The sequence below is a fragment of the Lissotriton helveticus genome, chromosome 1_2 (assembly GCF_964261635.1).
Source record: "Lissotriton helveticus chromosome 1_2, aLisHel1.1, whole genome shotgun sequence".
Taxonomy (NCBI): domain Eukaryota; kingdom Metazoa; phylum Chordata; class Amphibia; order Caudata; family Salamandridae; genus Lissotriton; species Lissotriton helveticus.
Genome location: NC_136058.1, coordinates 210,585,852 through 210,605,936, shown reverse-complemented (window position 1 = coordinate 210,605,936; position 20,085 = coordinate 210,585,852). Strand labels below are relative to the sequence as shown.

The following is a 20,085-nucleotide window of genomic DNA, read 5'->3' as shown; positions in this document are numbered from 1 at the left end:
TAGTAGTATTAAAGTTAGGACTCCTAACTTTAGGACTCCTAAATGCCTTCTGTGAATACCGAAAGTCTTAATATTGGGATTTTTCTCAGTTTAGGAGTCCTAAAGTTAGGAGTCCTAACTTTACTACTACTAAATTGAGAAAAATCCTGATTTTAAGACTTTCGGTAGTCACAGAAGGCATTTAGGAGTCCTAAAGTTAGGACTCCTAACTTCTGTGAATACCGAAATGAGTGAGTGCCTTCTGTGAATACCAAAATGAGTAAGTGCCTTCTGTGAATATCAAAATGGTAGTAAGTTTAGGATTTTGTCTTAAGTTAGTTCTTTGAATCGGGCCCTAAGTATGACATTGTTCTGCATTCTGTCCATCAACTGTTGGTTTTGAATTTGTCACCCCGAGTGGGATGGGTATGCTCAGACGTGAGTCCCATGCTCTCCACACCACTGGAGTCAAGCTGTCCTGGCTGAAGACGGCTGATAGCCAGAAACCGGTCCTAGGATGCTTGATTCCGGTCCAGGAAAGACATGGCTTGGCAGTTCGGGCTGCACTGTTCCCATGAAGCACAGGGTCAAGGCTGATTTGCATATGGCCATGTCTGAACTGGGGTGGTGTGGAGTGCAAAAAAACAATGGATTTAGGCCCAGATCTCTGTACTGGGGTGAATGTATGACATTGTTCTGCATTCTGTCCATCAACTGTTGGTTTTGCATTAGTCACCCCGAGTGGGATGGGTATGCTCAGACGTGAGTTCCATGCTTTCCACACCACTGGAGTCAAGCTATCTTGGCTGAAGACGGCTGAGAGCCAGAAACCGGTCCTAGGATGCTTGATTCCGGTCCAGGAAAGACATGGCTTGGCAGTTCGGGCTGCACTGTTCCCATGAGGCACAGGGTCAAGGCTGATTTGCATATGGCCATGTCTGAACTGGGGTGGTGTGGAGTACAAAAAAACGATGGATTTAGGCCCCGATCTCTGTACTGGGGTGAATGTATGACATTGTTCTGCATTCTGTCCATCAACTGTTGGTTTTGCCTAAGTGTTGACCCTTCATTGCTTTAGTTACATATTGCGACCCCCTAGGAATCTCAAAAATCACGAGGATGGTGGCTTGTTGAGATCACCAAACCACCATGTCCGTAATTGCTTTACAATAAAGCAATCTTTTTTTTTTTTGTAAAGCAGCCCGTTTTTCTTAAAGGAAAACGAGATGCTTTATAAAATGCAAAATGAGAAGTTTTCTTTTCATTTATTAAAAGCAGGCAGTGATCCGTGGACCACTGCCTGCTCTCAACAATGGTTTTATAATCATTCACAAAATGGAAGGGGTTGCCACCTACTTGAAGTAGGTGGTAAAATGCGAATGTTTTGTTACCGCAATTGCGGTCACAAAAGATTTCTACATACCGATGCGATTCGGTATTAGGAAGGGTCGCCCTAAACACATCCCTTCCTAATACCAAATCGGAAACCCAATTTGCGATTCAGTAACAGGTTACCGAATCGCAAAATTAGGTTTGCTGCATTGAAAAAGCATTTTTCGGGTTCACAAACGGAAAAATGCTGGATACATTTGGCCCTAAAATCTTCAATCTATCGTTGTTGTATTCTTTAGTAACAGCTCAAAAAAAGGCAAAACGTCCGCAAGGGCATTACCTCGGTTACACCAATATAATAGATGCACTAATAATTTGCCTTCCAAATATGTGTTTTTGTCCTCATTTGTGGGGCAAAAAGGTACAAGCAAAAACAAACAAAATCAAAGATAATGGATTACTATAATGATATATCGCCACATTATTTTGGTTCTCAACAGTTATTTAAATATACCTGTGTGGGTATTTATCTGGTCTAAGTATGTCCTGCTATTTTTCCTCATTCAGATCACTGAGGAACTTCCACTGGACTGTCCCTTTGTGTGGTGTTCTGACTCCATACCCCAGCTAGGCATTTGAGTCTGTTTTAGCAGAGAGGTTATCTTAAGGGAAGATTGGGTATGGGATGCTCTAAAAGAGAGGCCAAGACAATTGATGGTCATCCCCCCACCTTTTAATGGCAGGTCGATTTGCTCTGATGAAAATGGTTAATCTTCCAAGGTTGCCATAAACGTTTGTCAACATACCTGCCCCTGTGACTAAATATGTTTTTGTAAACTTAGAACCGAATGATATAACTGGCAAGGGCTGGTAAACAGCCCAGATTTAAACAGGAGATCCTAACTTTGCCCTAGGATAAGCAGGGTTTTAGAGTGCCTGACTTTGTGCTCTAGTATCTAAGTGCTAAGCTCACTTCACCTACTCCACCATTCATGCTTCATGTACCAATAGAAAAAGGCAATGTGCTCCCTTGTTATCTCCAGACCATACTTTGTAAAGTAACTTCTCATACAATAACAGATATCAACACAACTCCCTGTGTGACATGAGCATGGGATAAACTATTCAAACAAGCAAAACTAGTGAAAATCTACTCTATTCACCTCCCACATTTTTAAACATCACGCGCTGACACTAATCTGTGAAAAGAAGATCCCTCAAAATAACAACATTGAGTCCCTCGTTCCCTTGGGGAGAGTTTGTCCCACCTTGCACCATAACAGATAAAACAATCATACCCAATTAGAGATTTTTCTCTGCCTTATATTTTGAGCGGTTGCTAGGGCCAAATTACCCAAATTCAAACAAGACCCTCTTAGCTGGGAATAGTAATAGGCACATTTTAATGATATGTATAAATCTAAACAGGAGGAGGCCCATATAATAGAATCTTCCTCTCAGAATATTTGGAACCTCAGTTGGTGAAACCAGATCTCAAGCTAATGCTCTTGTGGTCAGACTACATCCTATCATCCAATAGCACACTCTGCTCCCTTTCCTCAATGGGAATTCGTGTTACGCACATAAACCAGCCGTAACACAAGCTCCCATTGAGGAAAGGGAGGTGCAGTTCATCCCTGCTCCCTGTCACAGGAACCACAAGGTGCCTGCCACAAGGTGCAGGTATCAACAGGGGGGCACCATATGGGCCCCCTCTGCCTCCAACATGAGGCTGTGCACCAAAGGGGGCCCTGCTGGGGCCTCCCAAATACGCTTTCGGACATGGTTTTCTTGTCATACAGGCCAGCATGGAGCCTTGAGATTACTAGCCGGCATCCACCTTGCGGGCCGGCTCTCCGAACTCGTCGGAAGCCTGCCGGAATGACCTGCCGGTTTACTTTCCGACCGCCCCCATCATAATGAGGCCGTCAGAAAGTAAACTGAGTGGCCCATTATGATCCAGTCCTGAAGGTTCCAACTGCAGGTTGGAGCCTTTACCGACCGCATCGTAATCGCCCCCTTTATATGAAGAGTAAGTTGTTGTGCTTGTTTATTCTCCCGAATCACAATAAAAAAAGACAATACTTTGGTTGATTACTTTTTCTTAGGAAGAAGTTTACTAGGTAAAGTCCTTAATAACTAAACATTCCAAATGACTATACCAGGTAGTCCTGCTGTATGTGATACACCATTGTTACTGTAATGGTCCAATATCAGAGCTTGCTAGGCTCATCCTTCACACAGCCCCTAATTTTGCACTTCCAAAAGTTGGACGTAGGGTTGATCGTAGGCCGCACCAATCTAGGTAAATCAGTACCTGTTTTTCTGTGGTTGGAGCAAAGGAGAATGGTTAGATGATAACAACATGGCACATGTCCCTTGCAGCTTGCCATTCAATGACTTCCCACTTTACCTGTAGGCATTCTTAAAGCACAATACAAATATTTTGTCTTGCTATGTTTGTAACAAGGCTTGACTGGGGACCAGAACCCACCCTGGCGTTGCACCGCTGAGTGAGCACATCAAGTAACCCCACTCTGGCTTTTTGCAACCCCTGTAAACTTCCTTGCAAGCCCTGCTATGTTGTCCGGTGCTTTTTCTTTTCAAAGTAACTATGCCGTTAGTTTTTTTTCCTAATAGCCGATGTTTGTAGCTATTACTAATCATTGTTAATTATCATGTTGCAACTTCACGTTTCCCAAATAAAATATTTTAATACATTGTGGAATAGCAAAACATGTTTGGTGTCAATCCTGGTGACATCTAAGGTGGTTTAAATGGCACGTAATGCCACTTCTGTACCTCTTGTATAATGTTGTTGGAAATATGTTACCATCTCACTGGCCACTAAGTGTACCTATGCACCCCCTGATTTAAGTTATGCAATACACTGATATTCTGTCATCACTTTCGTTCGTCACTGAATCTTATCACACTATTAAACTGCCAAATGCCTCAAAAGGATCCATATAGTATTTTGTCAATGCTTGACAGGACTCACTATTTATTTATTTATTTATTTTTCACATTTTTAGAGCGCGCTGTTACCCAGAGGTGTCCTGGCGCTGACTTACTGAGAAGTGCGTGAAATCAGAGAAATTAGTTTGTAAAAAGCCAGGTCTTTAACGCTCTTCTGAATGATAAGAGGCCAGGCATCTGTCTGAGGTTTAGCGGCAGTGCGTTCCATGCTTTCGCCGCTCCCAAGGCGAAGCTCTTACCCCCCCAACAAGCTTTCCTAGCTCTGGGGACTGCCACCAGTCTCTGCTCGGCTGACCTAAGGGATCTTACTGGTTTGTACCAGTGGAAAAGCAGAGTCATGCAGTGAGGGCCAAGGCCATTAAGTGCCTTGCAGACCACGCACAATGATTTGAAAGTTATTCTTTTCCGAACTGGTAACCAGTGTAGCTTAACCATGTTCCGTGCGGCCGAGGCACGTTTGGATGTGCCTGTGATCAGACGCGCAGCTGCGTTTTGCAGAATTTGGAGTATATTAATAATTCCCTGTTGCGCATTTAGGAGCAGGCTGTTACAATAGTCCAGGCGGGACATCACCAGACTTGTAACCACTGTCTTTTTGTGCTCATCCGCAAGAACCGGCAGAATATTCCGGATGATTTTTAGCACATAGTGGATAGTTGAGGAGAGGGCATTTATTTGAGGCCTGAAGGATAACGAGTCATCCATCAATACGCCCAGGTTTTTTACTTTCGTAACCGGTGATGGAGGGGTCCCCATTTCCTCTGGCCACCAGCGTGGGGACCAGAAGTTGTCTCTGGAACCGAATAACATAACTTCGGTTTTTGCTGAATTCAATTTGATTCAAAAAGGGGGGTGATGGACAGAGTATCTGAATTAAGCAGAACACTCCTACCCCGTCAAAAGATCAGGGCTTGATCCATCACCGTTTTTTAGCTCACTGCACCATCCCAGTTCAGAACCTGGCTACATGCAAATTAGTCTGTCCCTGGCCCAGTGCATCATGGGAACAGGGCAGACCAAACTACCAAGCCAATTCTTTACTGGAAAGGAAACAAGCTTCCGGGGACCGGTTTCTGGCATTACAGCCTTCTTCGGCCCGGCTTGCTTGAATCCTGATGAAGCCCTGATCTGTTGACTGGGTAGGAGTGTTCTGATTAACTCAGATACTCTGTCCATCACCACCCCCCTTTTTGAAATATTTTGGCCACCACAAGTGTGGAAGGGTATGCTCAGACATGAGTCCCTTGCTCACTGCACCATCAGGATTCAAGCAAGCCGGGCCGAAGACGGCTGTAATGCCAGAAACCTGTCCCCGGAAGCTTGTTTCCTTTCCAGTGAAGAATTGGCTTGGTAGTTTGGTCTGCCCTGTTCCCATGATGCACTGGGCCAGGGACAGACTAATTTGCATATAGCCAGGTTCTGAACTGGGATGGTGCAGTGAGCTAAAAAACGGTGATGGATGAAGCCCTGATCTGTTGACTGGGTAGGAGTGTTCTGATTAACTCAGATACTCTGTGCATCACCACCCCCCTTTTTGAAATATTTTGGCCACCACAAGTGTGGAAGGGTATGCTCAGACATGAGTCCCTTGCTCACTACACCATCAGGATTCAAGCTAGCCGGGCCGAAGACGGCTGTAATGCCAGAAACCGGTCACCGGAAGCTTGTTTCCTTTCCAGTGAAGAATTGGCTTGGTAGTTTGGTCTGCCCTGTTCCCATGATGCACTGGGCCAGGGACAGACTAATTTGCATATAGCCAGGTTCTGAACTGGGATGGTGCAGTGAGCTAAAAAACGGTGATGGATGAAGCCCTGATCTGTTGACTGGGTAGGAGTGTTCTGATTAACTCAGATACTCTGTCCATCACCACCCCCCTTTTTGAAAGAATTCAATTTGAGGCAGTTTCCTGCCATCCAGTTGCTAACTTCACGCATGCAGCCTCTGAACCTATCTGCTGTGTTGTCAGTTTCTCCCGGTAGCAGTGACACCACTATCTGTGTGTCATCTGCGTATGATGTTAGATGGAAGCCAAAGGATCTAATCACTGGCACCAGGGTAGAAACGTACACATTAAAAAGAGTTGGACTCAGGGAGGACCCCTGAGGAACTCCGCAGGGGAGCACAAAAGGGTCGGACTCAAAGGCGCCCAAAGCCACTTTCTGAGTCCTTCCGGACAGGAAGGCGTTCAAGATTTTAAGAGCCTTTCCCTGAATCCCACAGGCCCTCAAACGGTCCACCAATAATTTATGGTGGACCGTGTCGAAGGCCGCATACAGGTCCAGCAGGATCAGGGCCGCTCTGCCTCCTGCATCCATCACTGTTCTTATGTTCTCTACTGATTTAGTCAGTGCGGATCCGTGCTGTGAAGAGTCTAGACATTGACCAGCCCCCAGGAAGGCACCCAACTGTGTGTTTAGATTACTCTCCATGATTTTCGCTGGCAGGGGTAGTCTGGCAATAGGCCGGAAGTTATTCAGATCGGTCATGTCTAAGTTGGGTTTTTTGAGTAATGGAAGTATGGAGGCTTGTTTCCATCCTTAGTAATCTGTTCCCGACCTCCTCCTCATTGATAGTGGCAAGATTAAGTAGCATCATTTTAATGCTGTTTATTTCAGTGTCGGTATCGGGGGACCCAATCTTAACTTGCTTATCCAGTGCGAGGAAGATCTTTCCTACCTTATTTTGGAAGAACTTGGCCAGGTCTTCGCATAATTCGCGACTTGGAGGGATCTCTGCTGGCTTAGGGGCTACCAGGGATGATACTGCCTGGAAAAGTTCCTTGGGGGAGTTGCTAGCTTCCTTAATGCGTTTAGAAAAGTAGTTGTGTTTCGCCTTTTGGATCGTCAGTTTGTACCCTCTCAGTTCAGCATTCAGTAGTTTTCTGTCCTCCTCTCTATAATTTTTCTGCCAGGATCTTTCCAGTTTTTTGCAGCGTATTTTATGGTCCCTGATCTGCCCGGAGAACCAGGGGGCTGAGGGACTTAGACGTGTGGAGTGATAAGTTTTTGGAGGGGCTAAGTGAAGGCAGGCTGCCTCCAGCCAGTTTGTTTAAATTGTGGCAGCTTCCTCCACCCCTACTGGGGGAGGCACCATAGAGGATCTCTCCAGTCCCTTCCTTTCTATGCTTTTCCACTTTCTAATTACTCTGGGTGGGTTTTTGACCTTGTCCGATCTAGTAGGGGGGGCTAGCCTAATTTCAAAGTGGATAGCCGGATGGTCTGACCAAGAGACCTGGTGAACACCAGTCAGCTCTAGGTAGGCATGGTTAGAAAAAATGCCATCCAGCGTATGTCCTGCCTTGTGGGTCGAACCGCTGACCAATTGATTAAGTTCTAACCCATACAACAAATCAATAAGGTCCACAGTATCTGGGTCTGAATCATTCTCCAGATGAAAATTGAAGTCACCTAGCAGAGTGAAAGTGTTGACGCCTACTGCTTTTTCTAACAGGTTGGTGAGTCCTGTGAGGAAAGGGGTTTTGGGTCCAGGGGGCCTGTACATGAGGCAGCCTTTGAGGGTTTGATGGTTAGAAAGCGTGAAATTAAAATCAAGTGCTTCAAATAGGTCGGTGGTGCCCGACTGAAAGGACCCTCTAACCGATTTGTGATAGATTATGGCGAGCCCTCCACCTCTCTTCTTTACTCTGTTTTGGACAAAGCACTCATAATCCGGGGGGTGGCTATGACAATGTCTGGGCCTGAGGCAGCATATGTCCAGGGTTCCGTTATGAAGGCTATCCTCACTTCGGATTCCTGTATTAGATCCGCCAGTTCAGTACTGTGTTTCACCAGCGATCTGGCATTGAGTAGCATACATTTTACAGCGATTGGTGTTTTCTTCTCCAGGGATTTAAATGGAGTCGTGGTATGAGTACTGGTATGCCATAGAAGTTTGGGGAGAGCCTGCTTACAATTAATGCAGAAGTGGGGAGTGGTCTGCCGATCTTCCTGCAATTCCAATGTAGTACAGTTTGAGGTCTTGTCGTAGCCACGTAGGGCCAACAGAGTATCACGATTATAGGTATGAACCTGCCTGGTTTCCAAGAATTGCGGACCAGGGGTTATGGCGCTAAGCGCTGGCCCGGCGCGGACGGGCGCAGACGGGCTCGCCTTTGGGGCGCCGCCGGCGCACCCGCTGCGCTCGTCCGCGGCGCTTCACTAAAAGAGATTAATGAACAATACGTGATTTAATGATACCATGTATGGAGATAGTTTGCTGTTACTAAACCCAGTGACAATACAAAATCAGGATACATTTGTCACAAAGCAAAGGTCATGTTTGGAATGTATCTTTGGACTCCGAAAAGACAATAATAGGACAAGAATATCAGAGTAGAAATAGACAGAGAGCAATCTATCTGTAAATGTGGACAGCAAGAAGAAATGGAACATCTTACAGAAGCCACGGTAGGTAATTTATTATTGCCAAAATTCAGTGGGTTAATTTGTTTTTCACTATTCAATAAATCATTATTCAATAATTGGAACTTGAATATATCAGCCAGATCTAGGCTACTGCTTTTTAGCCAATCCCACCATTTACATTTTACATTTTGTTCCTCTATCTTTATTTACTTATTTATTTATTTGAGGTTTTATAGAGTCTAAACGTGACCCGTTAGGGTATCAGAGCGCTTTACAGGGATAACACGTTTCGTACAGGCAACATACAAGGACGGGGATTAGGGAATAGACTACATTAGGACAAAAAACAGATTATATACAATAATCAATACAGTACAATAATCAGCAGAGCGACATGTCGTCATAAAAAAGAGAAAACCAGCAATTATATAAGAGGGGAGATAAGATAGCAAAAGGCAGAGAGAACCAGCAAAACATTTGAAGGAGTGAGAGATTGGTACAAGGTAAGGACAACCAGGCAGGACAGGAAATTGTGCATACAAACAAAGGCCATGACATAAGGCGGTATGCGCGACAAAGGAGAGTTATTGGAGGAATTTGCTCATTAGGAAGGTTTTAGCTTCCTTTTTGAAGATTGACAGAGAAGGTATTCTTCTGATGGAGGACGATCGCAAGTTCCAGATTCTTGGTGCAGTCCCAGAAAACGCACGGTTACATGTTTTTTCCTTACGGAAGCGAGGTGGCTGGAGCACAGGGTCTCCTGCAGACTAGGAGTTTCTGAATCCCCCCGGTACTACACATTTCTGGGCAAGATATGCCGGGGAGTTTGTGCATAAGTCTTTGTGTGTGATGTAAAACAGTTTGAGCTGGATTCTGGCTTCAAAAGGAAGCCAGTTAAAGGCCTTCAGATGTGGTGAGATGTGGTCAAATTGTTTTGAGCCTGAAAAGAGTCTAGATGTGGCGTTGAAGCAAGCTTTTAGAGGGGCAGTGGATGTCTTTGGTAGGCCAGATATGGTAGAGCAATCGTATTCAATTCTGGAGATAAGCCTGAACTAAGGTTTTTAGGTCCTCAGCTTAAAGGAAGGGATTACGTTTTCTCAATAGCTCAGGTGGAACCTGGCAGTTTTGGCCATCGAGTTGATGTGTTCATGCATATTCAGGTTGCTGTCTAAGGTCATACCAAGAGATTTAGCAAAATCCACTATGGTCGGTGTGCAGTTAAGTGCTGTGATCGAGTTAGTCCATTCCAGGATGTCATTGGTGTTTTTAGGGGGGGAGATGAGAAGGAACTCTATTTTTTGGGCATTCAGTTTGAGCTGGTTGTGGGCTGGCCATTGAACAGTCAGTTTCAGGGCATCATTCAGATAGGTAATCTCCTCTAGAGAAGAGATTTTGATGTAGATCTGAGTATCATTGGCGTACATATGGAAGGAGATGTTGGGAGTGCGAAGTATTTCAGCTAATGGTTCGAGGTTGAGATTGAAGAGGGTAGGGGACAGAGTAGAGCCTGGGGGGACACCAATTGTTATCGAGGAAGGAGCAGATATACTGCTGTTGACTAAGAATCTCTGGGAGTGGTTCCAGAGGAAGGAACAAAAAAATTGTACCTCCTAGACCCATCCTTTGTTCGAGGCGTTCAAGTAGTTTCTTGTGGTTGATTGTGTTGAATGCTGAGGAAAGATCCAGTAGGATCAAGAGACAGGTTTTGCCTTGGTCTAGGGCTTGGAGAGCATCATCTATAATGTGAAGAATAGTGGTTTCAGTGCCATGCCCAGGCCTTAACCCAGATTGGAATTCGTCAAGCAAGTTACATTTAGCAATATGTTGGCTTAGTTGAAGCTGCACACATTTCTCCAGCACTTTCACAAGAAGAGGAATATTGGAATTTGGTCTGAAGCTGTCTGAAATTGCAGGATTCAGAGTGGGTTTTTTTAGGATGGGGATGACTTGCCCGGTTTTCAGGGAGTTACGTATGAACCCTTGAAGAAGGGAGGCGTTCATATTTGTAGTCCAAATGGGAAAGATGAATAGGGAGGTCGCTGCCAGGTAGTTGTCGAGGAGAGGGTCGTTGAAGTGGGTATTCAGTTTTAAGGAGGATAGAATTTTCGAGATGGAGTGGTCATCATATAGTTTGAATTTGGACCAGTGAGCTTAATTTTCGGGTGTTGCCTGAGGGGTAAGAGAGGAGAGATGGATCCCGATCAGAAGTTGTTCGCAATTCTCAATCATGACAGTCATCCTGGACTGTTGAATTCAAAACAGCTTAAGCACAGATTCAGTAGGGTCATATGGGGGTGGAGATGCTGAGCCCAAAAACAGTTTTTGCTGAGGCAGTGTGCCTTAATCTCTCTATGTCTACCAGATTGTACTTTTGACAAAGGAGCAGGAAGCACCCTCATAATCAGGGGACTTGGGAGGTACGAAAGGGAGCAAGTAGAGAGGAGGGCAGCTACAGGGCTGTCAACGATGTCAACAAACTTTGGAGCACAAGGAAGATTGAAAATGTATACAATTTTAAGATAGGCATTGCATATGTTTGGAGAACCACCACCAGTGCATTTGAAAACAAAAAGCAGCATAATAGCATAAGTAATGCAAAACTCCATTTTGGAAGAGCACCTTTCTGAAAAAGTCAACTAAATGGCGCAACATTCAACTAATTAGTTTTTTCTCAATTTACTACTCAGTGCCCCGAAGTGACACTTTGGTGGCTTTGGAGCACTTTACAAAAACCTATAAATAAGTGAATTTAAGACTTAACGTTTTCATTTTTGGTCTTTTCAAAACAAATCCACAGCAGCCATTTGAATGGGATTCCCATAATGTTAATAGCAGACTAGATAAGATGAATGATTGGAGCAGAGATTTCTGAACCCCCTTGGGATACAACTGTGTGAACAGCTGGTCTCTACAGGGTCCTGACTGAAATGAGGCTATTAAAAATTGATCTGGCCAACCAAATGGTTTGGGTAACTCCACAATGATGTTGTTCAGGCCAACAACTGAAGCTACATTTCTATATATGGCCTGTGATATATTTTGGTCCAGAAATAAGTTGTGCACATTTGAAAGTTCTTTTTGTAATCTAGATGACTGTGAGTAGCATGTTTTTCATTAAGGTTTTGCAATGTTGCAGTATGGTAAAAAAAAGTTATTCAAGAGGAAGCTGATCAAATCAGAATGGTGTCTCCGTTATTAAAAGACTAAAATGAGGGTGTGACAGACTAAGAATGCCTTAGTCTTCCAAAGTAAAGGTGAAATGGTACTCCAGCTGGGTGAGCAGGAAATATATATATATTTTTTTTTTTTGCAGAGTTTTATATAGCGCCAACTTGACCCGAACTGAATCAGGTATCAGAGCGCTTTACATAGCACCAGTTACGTTACATGAGGACACACATTCAGGCACAGGGAGATTAAATGATTTGCCCAGAATCACAGGATGTTTGGTGTCCTTACCAAGACTCGAACCCAGATCCCCAGGTCCGAGGTCGAGCGCCTTAGCCATTAGGCCAACTTTGTGCCATCTATAAAGTCATTGCAAAGATGACTTGGGTAGCGATTTCACATTAGACTCAATTGTTTGTGTAAGCAATGTCAGAGGTATTTAAGAATAAACACACTGAAATCCAGAGGAAAGTTGATTAGGTCGTAACACTTATCCAGAGCATAAGATGGTTGTTCATTTCAGGAAGTGCAGTAATGGAACTGTGCCACAAAAAGTTCCAGACAACAAAACGTCACTAACCAAATATAGAACATATGATTAAAAACAATCAAAGCACATTTTTCAATTTAAAAATAAAAAAAACTTTAATAAGAATAACATCATGAACTTAAGTTCAGTTTACAAAGTATGCAAACAAGAATTCTACTTCAGTCAGCGAAAAGCCATCCCAACGGGGCAGGACGGGTGTAACAGGCACTGCAACGAGCAGAGCAAAGCATACATTTAGGAAAATGCTCATTCCAAAAATATATGTCCATTCTAATAGAATTAGTACCACTCACATAAAAAATTGTGAAAGGTCCACAGATTCCATTCACGATCTGTAAACTGGAATAGACATGTATTCCTTCAAATAGATCCTACTCCAACAGCCACTTTTGAGAGGCAAGGCTAGCACGAAAAAGCAAAACATATGGCACCAAACCAAAATGAGCTACGTTCATGAGAAAGTGTTCCTCCTATGTTTGCCCTTTGTAAAGTCCTCACCTTCATCCTACTTACCACTTAGAGAGCTTGCAAGTTTTTCAATATTGTTCTCAAAGCAATCTTACCCCCTTGTTTGAGGTAGCCATCTAATATCAAAGCAGCCAACTTTGAGTGATCTCACTTCAAATTCTTTTTACATACATGTCCAAGGTTCACTTGTTTGTATTTCTAGGATGTGATCTATTTAAAATAAATGTCTTTGTGGAATACAGCCTCTCACCAAGTGACTCACCCAAGGTTACACTCCCTAGGTTACATGTTGAGAATTATATTCAATTACAATGAGACTGAGGGGGTTATTTTAATAGAAAAAGGTTCACACCAGCCATGCATGCATTAGGGTGAACTACAATTATGCTTCAATAGAACATCTAGTGCTGGTTACATGCTTTTTGCAGGCTTTGGTATGGATATCTAAATCAGGGATTCAAGAGTTAAAAAAAAAAACACATTTTAGTGTGTAAGGCGGCCTGAAATCGAACCACGGAGTGTTACTCCAGTAAACATTATAACTAACACATCAAAAACTAAGTAAATTCTTCCACAAAAATACAAAGTTTAAGTTTAGAAATATTTGGGCAAAGAAGAAACTGTTTTCAATCACAGCCAAACAGAACATGCATAGGATCTCTGCTGAGTGATGGCCAGCCCCCCTGAAAAACTCTTCCAGCTTTTAGAAGTTCAAAGCCGCTTGAATGAACTCAGGAATTCTGATAATCTTGAATATCTGCTCTACAGTGGAGGAAGAGGCGGCTAAGTGGAAGGATGAACATGTCGAATGGCTGAGCATCTTCTCAGACGGCTGTAGAGTAGTAACAGGAACGATGTCTAGTGTCTTTGGACTTATTGGAGTCTTAGAAAAAGCATTCTACAAAAAGGCATACAGAAGCCTAGGCTGCTAGGAACATGTCAAGTATGCATTTCATCCCCTCCAAATGGCCGGAGAGATAGCTTGGGAACGTAGTAAAGTGTGGTCTGATTCACTTACAGAGGCCCAAATCAGTCCTGGAGTAGAAAGAATACTGCTAGTCCCATAAGCTACTTCAATGATGTCTGAACGCTTGTTCTGTTTAACTTGGAGATTTTCTTCTGGAATGTAAAGTGCCTTGAGAAACTGAAGATTTTTTTCTGTTCAAGGGCCAGTTAACTCAGCTTGATGATACAGGTCTCGGATTTGTGCTTCATTTTGATGCATGATGTACGATTTAGCTACTTGATTATCCATCCCAAGTTGCAGGACGCTTCTTCAGACGTTGTCATGGATGGCCTAAAATATATGACTGCCACCAAATAAGGTGTTATTGTGAATAATCATTAAGACTGGTTGTAAAGTTGGAGATTATACCTGTGATGAAGAATGATATAAATGAATTCCATATGTTAAGTCTCTCTTTTCTGCCATGCTGGATGTGACAGAGTAACAGGAGAAAGGTGCAGGAAGGGGACGCATGCCACTTGCAGCTTTACAATTACAACTGCTGAAGCAGGAATCAATTTTGATAAAATAGTTTAACCTCTCTATCTTACACAAACACCGTTGATACCTGCTCTGAGGGGTGGGCCTTCTTCTTTGTGACAGATCTTTGCTGCTATTTATGAGAAGATCAGAAGCTAAGCATCACAAAAATCATAATCACAATTCTGTTTCCAAGTTCAGTCAATATTGAGAGTTTAAATTCATTTTAAGGGTTTTATTTTAATTAAAAGTTTAGTAAAATCTTTTTTTATTTAGGTAGTTTAATATCTCAGTCAAATTACAGATTCGATAATAAAAGATATGATTAGATCATCACAATAATAATGCATTCCATAAAGGAAGGAATCCCTATTTTACGAATGGTGTGAAAATTGTGTGAGCTAGAACCCATAAAGAGTTCAAGTTCAATAGGACAGAGTGAGATAGGATGAAGCTCAAAATTCAATCAAACAATATCAGCAGAACTTATTGTAAAGAGAGGTTCATGAAACTCAGTAGAGTTTCAAGCAAATAAGACAAAAATGATTATGAAGTAACAGAAACAACTGCAATCAGCAATAGGTTCTGAAAGGATAACAAATCATTGTTCAGCCTTTAGCAGTAAGCCTTTAGTATTCAGCTTCAGAATGGCGCAGTATGGGGTAAGAGGGCAGTAAAAGCATTTGTATAAAGTGTGTTGGAAATTGAAATAGCCTTAACCTACTCTAGGAGCATGCACTGATATGAACAGCCAAAAGTTTAATGTTGCAGTCGAGATGTATCTTCCTCTCCTCTCATCCAATAGATAGATGTTCCTCTTTGATTCCCAAGACTAGCCCAATAGACAACAGAGAATGATCACTAAAGGCCCGATTTCAATGTCGTTAGGAAAGGGTCCAAGCGGGAATTGGATCAAGCTAATCCGTTTCGGAGCCTTTGTTTTCCGACCGAAACGTCCACCTATCTGGACGACCAAGTACGATGCCAGGGGGCCGCTCGGGCTGAGTGAATTGATTCCGAACTCAATCAGGCAGTCCAACTCGTTCGGAGCAGAATTGTGCAGCTCAATGGGGACGGTTTACGTGCGAGTGAGTACGATGGCCGAATCTCAAGGAAGTACCGACTCCGTTTTGACAAGATGAATAGACTGTGGGAATCGGACTTTGGGGGTCCGTAGCAGGCTCCCCTTCATCCGGGGCCCACCAAATCAGTTGTTGGGGGTACCCATGGTTTCCTCCTTTCTATGCATGCACAGGGTGCACGCTTTTCAATGAGAACCTGTGTTCATGTTGGGTAGGCAGACTCCAATTGAATTCATTGGCAGTCTGACCGAACTGAGTCTGCAGATATACGGACACATCGTAATCGGTGGGTGGGACTCCCGGAGTGTGATTCGTATGAAAAGCTTTCCAGAACAGACTTGTCTGGAAGTCTTTCCTAATGACATCGTAATCAGCCCCTAAGTGTGACACAATATTAAAATTGTATCTACATACGAAGCCTTTCTATTGCTAGACCTCTTTTCTCATGAGAATGTCTACATATCTAACCTTTCAATAAAAAAATTGTCTGTTAACTTAACAATGTGTTATATCAAATAAAATGTATCAGCTGCAACAAAAAATGGTCAGCTCCACATTTTTCATTGTGAAATGAGGGAAATATGTTAAAAAGTATCAACATTTCTATTCATGCATTGAATTCTAGAAAATGAAAAGGTTTCATTACTTCTTTTTAGCAATAAAGTGTTTTCAGCAATAATTCTCAATTGGATTCATTAATCTAATCTACAATGTTAGGGGAAGCTTTCAATAAAGTCATGTCAGGGTATGGTCAACCTTTGAAACAATTGCTTTAGGCATTTTTGAGGCTCAGTACTAATAAGTATAACAACTTACTGCATTTTGTACATTTTGGTGTTGTGTCCATTCAATTTCAATTGCACGTTAAAATTGGACATCACTCAAAATATATATATTTTTTCATTTTTAATAAAAAGCTCCTTCACAACCCTACCAAAATATGTGGTAGTTTACTTCTGAGAGGCACCCTCAAAACATGTGAAGGCAAAGGGGGTGATTTAGGTTTGGATGGTAATGAGGCACCTGCCACAAATTATTCGATGTCTCATTCACCCAATTCTCAATTCCCCTTTCCATAGAAAGATGAATGAATCTCTGTGTGTCTGATAGCAGAGTCACTGCCGCTCAAACATTTCAAACACCCTCTTAGTTGGTCAGAGATTGTCATTTGCCAGCCAACATAGTATCAGAAGACCTGCTTATTTAAGGTATGGCATTCAACATCATTTCTCTAATGTTTTTCCCTGTGTCTTGCATTCCTAGAAGGGAAAAAATGTTCAATGTGTCAGATATCTATCAGAAATTCCCAGCATGTCAGGGATTTCATTATTTTCAAAAATCAACATCCTCTTTGCAGTTGGTCTTTTGGTCTGAATAAAATCATTGTGCATTCATAATATTTAACAACAACAACAAGAAGTATTTTCTAAGCTAATTAGAGTGTTTGATATTTTATTCTTGTTGTTGACCTTTTGAAACCTTACTGTTTCACATTGTTTAGCAATTAAAACATCATAAATATATGTTTCTGTCTTGTTTAAGAGTAAATTGTGGGTACTTTCAACTTTAATTTATTAGCTTACATATTTTTTTGTTAGATGAAATTGCCTGTGTGGTTCCAGAAATCTGTGAACGTGTTTGTGGAACTAAAGTGGGCTGTAGCAACATTGCTTATCCTAAACTGATAATGGAACTGCTTCCTGAAGGTGAGAGTCATCTACAATCTCTATCATTTGCACTATGTCCATCTATTATTTGTAGGGTGCATTAGACATTTGAAGAGAGACATATATTAATACCCTTAAAGATATGTGATTATGCTTGCAAATGTATTTCAGATATGCTCCTGTATCTGAAAGCTCTGTAGTACAGCACAGCCAAATGAGTTGGAGGAAGGGATATAAGTTAATTTGCAGAAATTGATTTGAAGATCTTTCCCCAAATCATCCGTGTAAGGATAGTGAAGCATTTATAAATCCTAAGGAAGCTGTACTGTGCGTGACTATGATAAGGACTGATGTAGATGTGTCCGCTCTGAATTCTGGGAAATTTTCCCAGGGTGGATCATAACTAAATCATCAATCCCAGCCTGGCAAAGAGAAGAGCAAAGGTTGTGTTGCACCACGCTTAGTACATTTAATGTCAGTGATGGATGTGCAGTAGTCATCCATTGAGAATTGATCAGGTATCCCCCACATCCACAACGTGACACAAAGATGGACTCCACAACTTTCCGCGCAGAGAGGTCAAGTTGTCTGGCCCACAAGAATGATGCTGAAGGACAGATACTAAGCAGATTGGCCGGGTGGGCAAATGGGTGGTGGGTGCAGGCAACCCCAAAATTACATGAACTAAAATGTTTAACTTTAAATCTGTAATGTAGCGCATGTGAGCAATGCAGTGCACATTAGAAGATTTAAAAATAGAAAAAGTTGAACGGGACAGGGGTCCAAAAAGTTATGCATCACTTTCTCAAACCAATAGACCACCCTGAGGAACAGCCAACTTCATCCCACAAACAAGCATTGGCAAAGCCAATAGGTCTCAGCAATGGTAGATTTATTGGCTTTGTCAATGTTAATGTCTTTTAGCTAAAAGCACGCAATTTAGGTGTGCAAGTACGTTTTTGATATGGTACGGAAGTGGCTCTCCTATGTACAACCTGTTTAGTTGGCAAAACTCATAAAGGTTATCCCCGCACTCATTCAAAACAAGCAACATAATGGCGGGTTAAGCAGCACAGCAAGTGGTGAGTCAAGCTACACAACAAAGTATGGGTGCAGGGCAGTTGAGGCGAAGAAAATCGTCGAGGGGCAAGTCAAGCAACGCAACACAGGAGTAAGTGTGGAGGGCAGTTGAGATCTCAGAGCCTGTGCACTGCTTGAGCGCTGAAAATAATTGCTATGTAAATCATACAACACATCAAATAAAATATGAACAGTGTCTGCAAACTTCAAAATAGTGTCTTTGTTTTTACCATATCAAATGTATGATTTACATGCCTAGATATGTGCAGCCTTTCCAGGAATTAAAAATATGTAGCAGGCATGAAATAATGCAGTGACTTGATTTAGATTCTGTGATGAAATAGGGTTGAAAGTAGTTTAAATGATGTGCATATTAATACCACCATTGCTAAAAGTCATGGTAATTTATATGGAGTTCGGGAACAAAAAAATAGGTATTTATTTTCTAAGCAAGCCACTGCACTACTATAAACATTTAGAGCAAATATCTCAGCAGCACACATAGTGGCCACTGTAAAGCAAGGCCTATTGGCTTTGCACATGCTTATTAGCAGTTTGATATAAACAAGTAAAATCAATTATTCCTATTGCGAATACTTCAAAGTATTTACTTAAAAATGCTGTCATTGTACAGTAACCCACAAATCCCTCTACTGCAAATTAAAACTTGAAACACTCTCTTTCGCTTCATTTTCATATTTAAAACCTATCAGTCCTAATAAAAGCCTCTGACTGAAGCAATAATTTGATATAATAATGTGAACTTTTTCCACATTATAGAAATATTCTTTTCGTTACATGACGCTAATTGGACGATCTACATGCCAAACATATTTAATGCTCTGCTTGTCGAGCCAGCCTGTTGGCTTCTCTCTTCCTGTTAATTTGTTTGCTCGTCCGCCTATTTTCATTCCAGGGAAATGCTGAGCTATTATTGCCCGTCAGATGCCTTCTGGTGGCAAAAAGCACAACACCCTTTTTTCATTTTAGGCCTTGGCCCTGTCAACTGTGCAATGAATTTGGGAAGGCAGTGACTTTTTCTTCAAAAGCAATTCCCAACTTTAAAAAGACAGAAACAGTGGGGGAGGCGGGGGCGGTCTGTGTTTTAAGGTGTTGTCAAGTCCGCCACTTGGCTGTTGGTAAGATTTCAATGGGAGGTCTGCAGGATGAGATGCCCAAGGACAGTGGAGGTGGGAAGGCCCCTCCCAACGTTTCTGAATAGCCAGCCACACCCTAAGCATTAGCTATGATGTCTGTTTAAGGCAGCAATTATTGAACATTGCTTCACGTGCCCCTCCCGCCCCCATAGGCCGACCCTGCCTCCCTTCAAACACAGCCTCTACTTAAGCGATTTCCATTATAACCAACCTCTTTCAGATCCAATAGTTTTTTTTTCAGATTTGTCAAAGAAAATACTGGCCTCTTCCTTCAGATTTTGTTTAGGACATCCATTGCCGTTAAGAGGACGGATGCCGATAGAGAGGGTTATGTGCTTTGCCCAGAGGCACACTGTTTGGACGAATGAGGAAGCTCTGACTGCAGGCTGCAGCCCAAACTTCCTGGTACTACAGGGGGCAACTTGGTCAATGAATCACCTCTATTCTAAAATCTAGCAGTGGCGCTCATGGAGTTATAGAGCAGAGGATTTCATCATATAATTAATACCCTCTGTATCATTTTTTCTTTTTGCAGTTTTAAAACGGAAAGGGAGGGTAGGGTGTGTGTGTATAATCTGTGATTCCTATGAAAAAGAAATGAAAATCAAACTTGATTTTGACTCTGCACCCGGCACAGTCCATTGGTGTTGTAGTGCTTTAAAGTACTTTCTCTGCTTTGGAGTAAGTTCATTGTATGACCTATGTAATGAAATGCCTCTGGTTCCACGTCACAGATGCTACAAAAGAATTTGAAAACATTCCTAAATATTTTT

At 42.3% G+C, this 20,085-nt stretch overlaps 1 protein-coding gene across 1 annotated transcript in view; it reads left to right on the top strand.

Annotated features, from left to right (window-relative positions):
* The window catches only part of LOC144799843 (sodium/glucose cotransporter 4-like), a 791,764-nt gene that overhangs the window by 424,078 nt on the left and 347,601 nt on the right, over positions 1-20,085 (top strand). The window contains exon 9 of the mRNA XM_078671423.1: positions 17,007-17,114. Coding sequence (XP_078527549.1) covers positions 17,007-17,114 — 108 coding nt within the window. The remainder of the gene's footprint in view (positions 1-17,006; positions 17,115-20,085) is intronic.